At 46.7% G+C, this 9,878-nt stretch overlaps 1 protein-coding gene across 3 annotated transcripts in view; it reads right to left on the reverse strand.

The window, feature by feature from the left end:
• The window catches only part of TMEM72 (transmembrane protein 72), a 29,169-nt gene extending 20,468 nt beyond the window's left edge, over nucleotides 1-8,701 (reverse strand). Inside the window, exon 1 of one of the 3 annotated variants that reach the window (XM_058697059.1) lies at nucleotides 7,992-8,701. In XM_058697059.1, the coding sequence (XP_058553042.1) occupies nucleotides 7,992-8,061 (70 nt within the window). In that variant the 5' untranslated portion in view covers nucleotides 8,062-8,701. The remainder of the gene's footprint in view (nucleotides 1-7,991) is intronic. The other 2 variants (XM_058697062.1, XM_058697060.1) reach the window with 2 other exon arrangements.
• Nucleotides 8,702-9,878: the final 1,177 nt, after the last annotated feature.

A 9,878-nucleotide genomic window follows, 5' to 3' on the forward strand; every position in this document is an offset into this window, starting at 1 on the left:
ACTTTCTACACTAAATTGCCTCTGTACTTTTGTTAAAACTCTGTTGTTTATAAGTGTATGGGCCCATTTCTGGACACTATTCTGTTCCATTAACCTATTTGTCTTTCTTTATGTCAATAGTGCATTGTCTTGACTTCTGCAGATTTACAATAAGTCTTAAAATCAGGTAGTGTTAATGTTCTAACGTTTATTTATTTTTCAGACAGAGAGAGACAGAGCATGAATGGGGGTGGGTCAGAGAGAGGGAGACACAGAATCTAAAACAGGTTCCAGGCTCTGAGCTGTCAGCACAGAGCCCGACGCGGGGCTCGAACTCACGGACCAAGAGATCATGACCTGAGCCTAAGTCAGACGGTCAGACGCTTAACCGACTGAGCCACCCAGGCGCCCCAGGTAGTGTTAATGTTCTAACTTTGTTCTTTGATTACAACATTGTTGGGCTATATTAGGACCTTTGTATTTGCATGTGAGCTTTAGAAGCAGCCTTCAGGTTTTGGAAAAAACTGTTGGGATTTGACTGAGTTTGCTTTTAAACTCTATGACAATTTTGGGAAGAATTGACATCTGAGTAATGTTTTCTGACCCATGAGCAGGATAGATTTCTTTACTTATTTAGGTCTTCTTTGCTACCTCTAACATTTTTTTTTTTTTTTAGTTTCTTTTTGGGTCAGATTTATCCTGAAGTACTTCATATTTTTGACGTTATGTAAATTGTATTTAAAATTTTTCATTAAAAAAAAAACTACAAAAAAAATAAAAAAATAAAAATTTTCATCTTCTATTTTTTTGTTGCTGGTATAGAGAAATATGGTTGGTTACTGTATATTGATTTTGTCCTTTGCAACCTTACTACACCTTCTATTAGTTCTAGTAGCTTTTCTGATAGATTCCATCAGATTTTGCATAGATGTTCATGTCATCTGTGAATAACAAGTTTTCTTCTTCCTTGCCAACCTGTATGCACTTTATTTCTTTTTCTTACCTTATTATGCTGGTTATAATCTTTAGTACCATGTTGGCTCAGGTGGTGAGAGTGGACATTCTTGTCTTGTTACTAATCCTAGGAGAAGGTCATTTGATCTTTTACTTGTAAGTAGCTGTAAGGTTTTTGGTAGATGCTCTTTTTAGGCTGAGAAAGTTTTCTTCTATACCCAGTTTGATGATAGGGTTCCTCATGAAAGAATGTTAAATTCTGTCAAATGCTTTGTATAATATAAGCTTTTCTTTTTCAGTTTGTTAATATGGTCAATTATATTAATTGATTTTCAAATGTTAAAGCAATCTTACTATTCCTGGGATAAACTCCACTTGTGTATGATATACTATCCTCTTGACATATATATTTTTTGATTTGTTAAACCACTGTTTGGACTTTTACATCTATGTTTTGAGGGCTATTTGTAGTTTCCTCATGATGTTTTTGTCTGGTTTTGGTATTAGAGCAATGCTAGTTTATAGAAGAGTTGAAAAGTATTCCTTCCTTTTCAGACTTCTGGAAAGGTTGTGTAGAATAGATGATATTATTTTTTTAATGTTGTAGAATTCACTTGTGAAGCCATCTAGGCTGATACGCCACTTTTGGGGGATGACATCGTTGATGGCTCTGCAGGGATCACTGATACTATTGAGGATATCACCTCTAGCACAGAATAGCATTCTTGTAAGGACCTACAGGGGGAATTTCTTCTAGGTCTTGATTTCAGGTCAAGGTATTTGCCCAAGGTATTTGCTTCTTATTCTTGCGTTCAAAGAGAAGACATTTGCTCACCCTTCCATATGGCAGTTTCCTCGTGCCGGAAAACAATGGCCATCCCTCCAGATACTCTATCCATGCCACACAAGCCATGTTTCTTCGTCTGACTTCACCTGGCCTCTGGTGATCTAGGAAGCCTTGGGGGGGAAATCCGCAGAAGGCTCTTCCTCCTCGGCATCTGCCACTTATATCTAACGACAATCTCTTGATAATAGCCCTCTTCAGATAGTTGTTCAGAACTAAAGACAATTTTAAGAGAATTGCCAGCTGGTAAAAAACAAAACGAGGCTACCACCTTTCTTCTGATTTGATCACTACGTGTGGTTTAGAAATGATCGGTTTTTCTGTGGGCTGATCCTAATGACCCAACCTCGAACTGTGAAGGAAAATGTTATTCAGTAAAAGACTCTTCACATTCTAAGGACTCTTCCTCCTCCCATTGCAGCTTCAAGGGTCATAGATTGCCTTATTCCTTTCCTCTGGTCTTTCTTCTTTTTCCATCCTTCAGGAAGAGCCCATCACTTATGCTCTACAATCCCTGTGTTCAACACATCCCTTTAAAAACTAACCAGCCCTGATGGAGAATATATGTGCCAGGCATTTTCATGCTTCAGTCATCGTTTTGTTGAATGTTCACAGCCCTAGAGGGTAAATACAGTCATTGTTCCCATTTCATAGGTGAAAAAACTGATGTGTAAAGTGGTTAGGTAACACGCCTAAAGTCACACACCTAGTAAGTGGTAGAGAAGAACACAAATTCACCCCTCCAACTCCACACTGCAGCACTTGGTGCTGGGATGTGTATTTATTGGCTTGTCTCCCTGGTCAGACCATGTGCTTCTCAAGGGTGAGGGTCAGACCATACTAATCTATGTGTCTACACGACACAAAATGGGAACTCAGCACATGTTTGCTGAATAAATGAATCCTAAATGGAGTGACAGATTCCTTGATTCTAAATCTAAGGAGGACACAGGCACAAAGAGGTAAAAAAAACAAAATGTTTGACCCAAGTCATATGATCTTTCAGTGCTAAGGGAGCGGAACAGAAGTAGGGATATCTCATTTGCTGATTGGAACAATCACATCAGAAAGGAAAAACAGTCAACATCCATTTGGAGGATCTGAAAATAATGTGGTCTCGCTTGGGTAATAAATTCACTTGTGGACATGTTGAAGTGCACAAAGCTTCCTTAGATGGCAGGAAATGGTCACGGGGATACACATTTAAGAAGGATGGAAATTAGCATGGAGGGCCCAAGATGGTTGCCTCAGAAGCATTAGTTGTTGTTTTTTTTTTTTTTTTTTTTTTTTTTTGAAGGCTTTGTCAGCGCTAAGGTCAAACTATGCATTTGCTGTACTCTTTAAAAAATAATGAGAACATCTGGGTTTAAATGCTTCTTTTGTCTTAGGCTTTATTAATAAGCCAAATCTCCAGTTTGAACCGAATATTGGCAAGGAATGGGGCTTTGGGGAATGTGGCTCTGTCCTTTAGAGGACAGAAGAGGTTAATAGGTCAAAAACCTGGAACAAAACAGACCCTTAAGTGATTCCAGGTTGATCTAAAATAGTTGATTTGTGAGAAAGAGCACATTAGCCTGATAAGCAGGGCTCATTCAAAATGGCCCTGTCTCAGTGCCGGCCCATTTCCCAGTTGGCTGTGTGGCACCCCTCTCTTTGGAGAAGTGTACTGATGGTCCCTGGATGTTCCACCGCATCCCTGCGAATGGGCAGACTGGACCCCCAATACCATACCCGCTGTCTACTGGCTGTGCGACTTCTACCAAGCTACCCGAACATTCTGAGCTTCGGTTTTCTCATTTGTAAACTAGGACTAAGGTCAGCACTTGGCCCTCATAGACACTGGTGGGGCTTTAGCAAGATCATGACTCTGCTGTTGTTATCAGTTGTGCATCTCTGGACCCATAAATGGGAGGTCCTGCTGTGACAGTTCCCTCCGGAAAGGTGAGCAGATTTGTCTGTCCTCAGAGGAGGTCCAGGAGTGGATTTGGTAGTGCCAGTCAAAGTATGCATGTTCAGAGACCGGAAGTGATGAAATGTCAGTGTCTTTAGATTCAGGAAGTGTTTGGTCATGCTTACTAGGCTTCAGTGTAGCTGTGCCCAACTCGCTGTGACCCCACATGCCTGAGCCTGTGTATGGTGTGGCTTCGGTCCGGCCTCTTTGGGACCCTCTGTGTGTTTTACCTCCCGCATCTTGGGGTAGCCAAGACATATAAAGACGTGTTCTTTAGCCGGAGTTAGGTGGAAGAGTCGGGTCTCAGGAATAGACCACCATCAATCAGAATCTTGCCTCTTTGCTTCCTGTTTGTGAGACTCTGAATGAGGTGTTTCACTCCACCAAACCTCAGTTTCCCCCCACATACAGTGGGGATGGGGAGGAGTATGATGATGGTTCAAAGAGTCATTATGAGGACGAAATGCAACACTACATTTGAAACAGGCAGCGCAGAGCTTGGCTCCCAGTAAATATTCAAATAATAATGTTCATTATCGGCTCTCACACCCGAGCGGGGCTGGAAGAACGATGAAAGCCCTCAAGCACTGGCAGTGAGAAGCCTCAACCCCGAGCCACCATTGCTCTGAGGAAAGTTGCAGGGGTGTCACCAAAGGGCCAACACAGTGGGCTCTTTCCATTCTCTTCCCCAAAGACTCGGGGCTGAGGCTGAGGAGTGGTGAGGAAGTGCATGGAGATTCTCTCTCAGGGACTAAGAGGACTGCCGAAGTTCAAAGGGAAGCCAATCCTGCTTTCCAAGAACAGGGATGGGGACCAGTCCTGTGGGACAGAGAAGGGGCGCCCTGTACCTCTGGCCTCCCATCTCAGTTACAACCCACTTCCCAGGTTCCCTTTTCTGATGGTGGGTTTGTAGTGAGAATAAAGCCCAGGGTTGAACATCCCCTGGGGCCCGAGTCTCTAACTCAGGATGGCACGTCCCTGCCTTTATGTGGACACAATGAGAACCCGCTTTGAGGGTTGGACAAGTGGGCATCTGCGAGGGGAGGTGTGGAGAGCTCACAGTCTGTGTGCATTTCCCAGTTGTGTCTGCTTCTTTGAGCGACTCCAAGAGCCACATCTCAGCAGCAGAGGCACCAGACATCACATGTGCATGCACGCGCGCACACACACACACACACACACTCACACACGTATTTCCTTCCATGCCAAGGAGGTAATGCAAATGAGTGAAGCCGGCCAAGGGTAAGACAAACGTTTTGGGGGGGAGGCAGCTCTGTGATGACTTGGAAACTTTATGACTGGTTCAAAGTCATAAAAAAGTCTCATGGGAGAGAATTTTCTAATTTTAGAAACACTTCCAGCTGGGTGCTGTCTGCTCGTGGCCTGTCTGCCCCTGTTCAGCAGTGGCAATGCTCTGTCTGTGCCCACTGGTGTTGTGGGGCTGGGCATGGGGGTGGGACAGCAATGGCCCGTGGGACTACTGGACATCCTGAAGAAACTTCATCCAAAGGGCCTGGGAGGAGAAGAAGAGATGAGCTCAGCTAACCAGGCCTTAGCCACTGGGCTTTGCCATCATGGTGGAGTCTCCTGGGGTCTGGTACCCTTAGAAACTCTAACAGTCCCAGATCCCATCTGCAGAGGGGATTGGCAGGTGGATTGGCAGGTGTCACCTTCAGGTGACACTGGGCAACCTTGGGCCACATGCTTCTCCTCATTTCTGGAGATGCCACGTTCCTTCTGACGAAAGGACCAGGGGCTGCGTTAGGTCTCCTGGGGTTTTTGTAAAGTGACAGCCTCTGTCTCAAGTCTTTTTTCCTCTCTGGTAGCAATGCCCCTGTAAATGAGGCCCAGATTTCTCAACGGAGATTTCAACAACAAGAGGCTTAAGGGAATAAAGAATTTGCAAATCTTACACACTGGAAATGGGCCAGGAGTTTAGTGACGTTGGAAGAAACTTGAGATTTGCCCAAAAGCACCAAAGCCCCTCTCTCTAGCTTCCCACGTGCTCCCAGCACTCTAAAAAGCTCAAACAAGATTATTGGAAAGCCTGGCCATTAAAAGGCAACTTGTGGCCTATTTTTAGCCTGGATCTTATCAAAACCAAGAGGAAGACCCATCTTCAGCATTAACAGCAGCCCTCTGCACAGAGATAAGAGTGTGCTTAAGAGGAGGTGTGTGTGTGTGTGTGTGTGTGTGTGTGTGGCTGCAGACCCTTCCACTGACTGAGATAAATCAGACTTTTAAACTGTCTTTTGCTAGGCTATTAGAAAAATAGATATGTCTTAAAACAGCTTCCTGACAGGAGGCAGCTCTGGGCAGAATATCACCAAGATATCTGATAGCTAAAAAGGATACATTATAGTTATCTGAAAACCAAGGCCTGGAGGAGGGCAGGGTGGGCTCAAGATCAACAGGGGTAGGGGCGCCTGGGTGGCGCAGTCGGTTACGCGTCCGACTTCAGCCAGGTCACGATCTCGCGGTCCGTGAGTTCGAGCCCCGCGTCAGGCTTTGGGCTGATGGCTCAGAGACTGGAGCCTGTTTCCGATTCTGTGTCTCCCTCTCTCTCTGCCCCTCCCCCGTTCATGCTCTGTCTCTCTCTGTCCCAAAAATAAATAAAAAACGTTGAAAAAAAAAATTTAAAAAAAAAAGATCAACAGGGGTAGACCAGGACTCGAACCCCAGACACAGAAACACTCTATAGGTTTACCTTTCTCTCCCCAGGATGTAAAGTTATGGGCGTTGGCATTCATTCCCTTATATGTAGGTAACAAGGTGGTTCTGTTGGAGGTGGGAGCTGGCTACCCTGCCAGCCCATTTACTCAGGACCCTCAGCAGAGCAATTCCAGACCCTTCTTGGTGTCTGCTGGGTGGGGCTTCCTACTCTGAGAAGCAGGGTTTTTTTTGGCCAGAGTCCTGGCCTTTACAAAAGTTGAGGCACCTGAGCTCCAGACTTGCTGTCCCTGTGATCTGCAGTGTGACCTTGGGCAAGGTCACTGCCCCTACTTGGGCTCAGGTGCTCCATCTTGCAATAAGAAGGGTGGCATTAGAGCTTCCCCAACAGCTGACTTCCTGTGCTGAGGACCTGGATGCTAGAAGAACCCACTGGCCAGCCTCCCCAACAAGCTCTGAACCATGTCATAGAGGCTTCTCCCAAGAGGTTTATGCCCTCAGTTCCACTTAACTCGGCTCAGCTTATGCATCCTTGATCCTTCAAAATACCTGGCCAGGAGGTCCAGATCAGAAAGTGCCATCCGAGGGGGTCTGGGTGGCTCTCCCAAGGTCACACATCAGCAGATGACAGGGTGGGGGGCTGGAACCAGCACTGTTGGAGTCTGAGCTGGGGGACATTTCCTATTTGCCAAGACCCATCCTGGATTTTGTCCAGTGGCAAGGAAGGACCTGGTGATCAATGTGTGTCTCTTCTTTTTCCTAAGGGTCAGTGGGACCAGAGCTAAGAGCTCAGAACGCTGCCTTCTCACTTCCCCCACACAGACTCTGGCCATGTGGGGCCTATGGGACTAAAGGTTGGGGTCTGCACTGGGGAAGTGAGCAGGCAGAACTCAGGATCGTGGGTGCTCTGGTTCTGCTCTGTCTGTGCTTCCAGAAAGTCAAGCAGCCTGTGATCAGGCCGGGTAAGGGAGAGGAGCCCAGGTTAGGGAACCATTTCTTCTCCAGACCCACACTGTGTTCTTGTAGTCAGGCCACAGGGAGGGGGCTTGGGTTTCTACAGGACTTTCTGTTAATGAGGTGGGAGTGGGCCAAGGGAAGCCGGGGATCTCTATGTTAGTCCTAGAGTTCAGCCTGCCCCAAGTGCTGGGAATTCTCTTTCTATGAAATAGGGCTGTGGTTTGAGCTCTGTTGATCATCTTTATAACTATACAGGGAGGCATCTGATTCTCACATTGGCCTGGTTTTTTATACCTTCACCTTCAGACCCCACCTCCACCTCACAATAGCCCTCCAGGAGGTAGAGCAGACCCTCTCTACTCAGTTCCCAGATGAGGACACTGAGGGCTCCCAGGGTCACATGGGTGGTGGGTTACCAAGTGGAGATTTGGCATCAGGCTCCCTCACTCAGGCTCACCCCACTGCACCTGCCGCTGCCCTGCAAAACAGTGTTTCTGGAGGCATTGGGAAGAAAAGTGAGAGCAGATGTAGCCCGATGTGTCCATCTGTCCCCAGCCTGCTGGCCCCCACCCCTTGAGCAGCCATGTCTGCTGTGTCCAGGGCGCAGGGGACTGTAGCGGGGAGGTGGGGTCTTACCTGCAGCAGTGGTGATGCCCAGGAGCCGGCAGGTGTATTCCAGCCCAGTCCAGAACATCTGCAGCTTCATGGTGCCAGGGTCGAGGACAGGGTCCTAGTAGGGCAGGCAGCAGAAGCTCCGGCCTGAGATGCTCCTGGATGCCCGTGTGCAGGGGGAGGCTGTGGCTGTCGGCTCTGGGCCCCCGTGCCCCGGGGCCCTGCCTTCCAAACCAGTCCTGGCCACCACAGCCTGGCCGAGGTGTGAACAGGGCTCACCTTCCCGGCTCTGCTGCCTGTGCCCTTGCCAGAAGCTCAGCTTAATCATTACCTTGGAAGAGTGCCCCTTTCGCTCCGCGCAGCTCCGGCCTGGCCCAGAGTTGCTGCCGCTCCAGCACGGCCGCTTGAGATCGGGCCAATTAGGGCTGGGCTGGAGGCAGCCTGGAGCTGGCAATTAACCATTTCTGGGTGGGAGGGGAGAGCCGAGGAGCCAGCCCAGGCCCTTCCTTACTGGTCAGCTCTGAGAAAGTCACACCTGGACCTCAGGCCCACAGGGTCCGGGGAAGTCATTGTCTAGAGGTGACCGTTTCGTGTGGAAGAGAAAGCTGTGTCTTTAAATCACTAGCAGAAACAACTCATGAAATGAGCTCCAAGCTTCTATTCTTCTGCATATAGGTGGATTAGAAAGCTTTGCAGCCATGTTAGATTTGGACTCTGACCAGTTATACTTAGCTCAGGCCCATAGCACACATGGACCCTCCTTTATCCCCGACAGGCATCCCTGACGTGTGATGTGGGAAACACTGTGATTCTTTGGGAGGGGACTTTCTGTGTCAATAATTAACTGGATGACCTTGGGGAAACCCAAAGATGTTTGTTAGCCTTAGTGACTTTTGCAGACGATAAATGAGAGGGTTTGGCTGGATCGGTGATTCTCAGGGTATGTTCTGAGAGCTGCTCCAGGAAGCCCAGCCTCTAAAAGCTGACAATCGTGGGCTTTTACTAATTCACAATTTACTCATTGATGAAAACTTTTAGCATTCCTCCCAGGCATTTTTCTGAAATCTTTTCTCCCTTTGCTCAAGTGGAATAAACAGCCGAACAACCAAATTAGGAAAAAAAAAAAATCCCCAAACTAAATTCTAATAATAACAAAAAGCTCAGGCATAGTCTGTTTTGCTTATTGCTTTGGTGAGGATCATACGCCTTCATATAACGAATACATATTTTTCTCTAGTAAATTTAAAAAAAATTTTTTTAATGTTTATTTATTTTTGAGAGAGAGAGAGAGAGAAGGAGTGTGAGAGGGAGAGGGTCGGAGAGAGAGGGAGACACAGAATCCAAAGCAGGCTCCAGGCTCCGAGCTATCAGCACAGGGCCTAATGCGGGGCTCGAACTCATGAATGGTGAGATCAGACCTGAGCCAAAGTCAGAGGCCTAACCGACTGAGCCACCCAGGCGCCCCTCTAGTAAATTTATTGTAAGTTTCCAGTGAAGAAAACAATCAACAGAACTAAAAGGCAACCTACAGGATAGGAGAAGACATTTGCAAATGATATGCCTGATACAGGGTTAGTATCCAAAATACGTAAAGAACTGATACAACTCAACACCCCAAAACAAATAATCCATTTAAAAAATGGGCAGAAGACACCTGAAAAGATGTTCGTCATCATCCCTTACCATCAGGGAAATTAAAAGCAAAGCTACAAGGAGATATCACATCACACCTGTCAGAATGGTTAAAATAAAAAACGCAAGAAACAAGTGTTGATGAGGGTGTGGAGAAAAAGGAACTCTCTTGCACTGTTGGTGGGAAAGCAAACTGGGGCAGCCACTCTGGAAAACAGAATGAAGGTTGCTCAAAAAAAAGTAAAAGTAGGGGCGCCTGGGTGGCTCAGTCGGTTAAGC

This window comes from Neofelis nebulosa, chromosome 13 (genome assembly GCF_028018385.1).
Source record: "Neofelis nebulosa isolate mNeoNeb1 chromosome 13, mNeoNeb1.pri, whole genome shotgun sequence".
Taxonomy (NCBI): domain Eukaryota; kingdom Metazoa; phylum Chordata; class Mammalia; order Carnivora; family Felidae; genus Neofelis; species Neofelis nebulosa.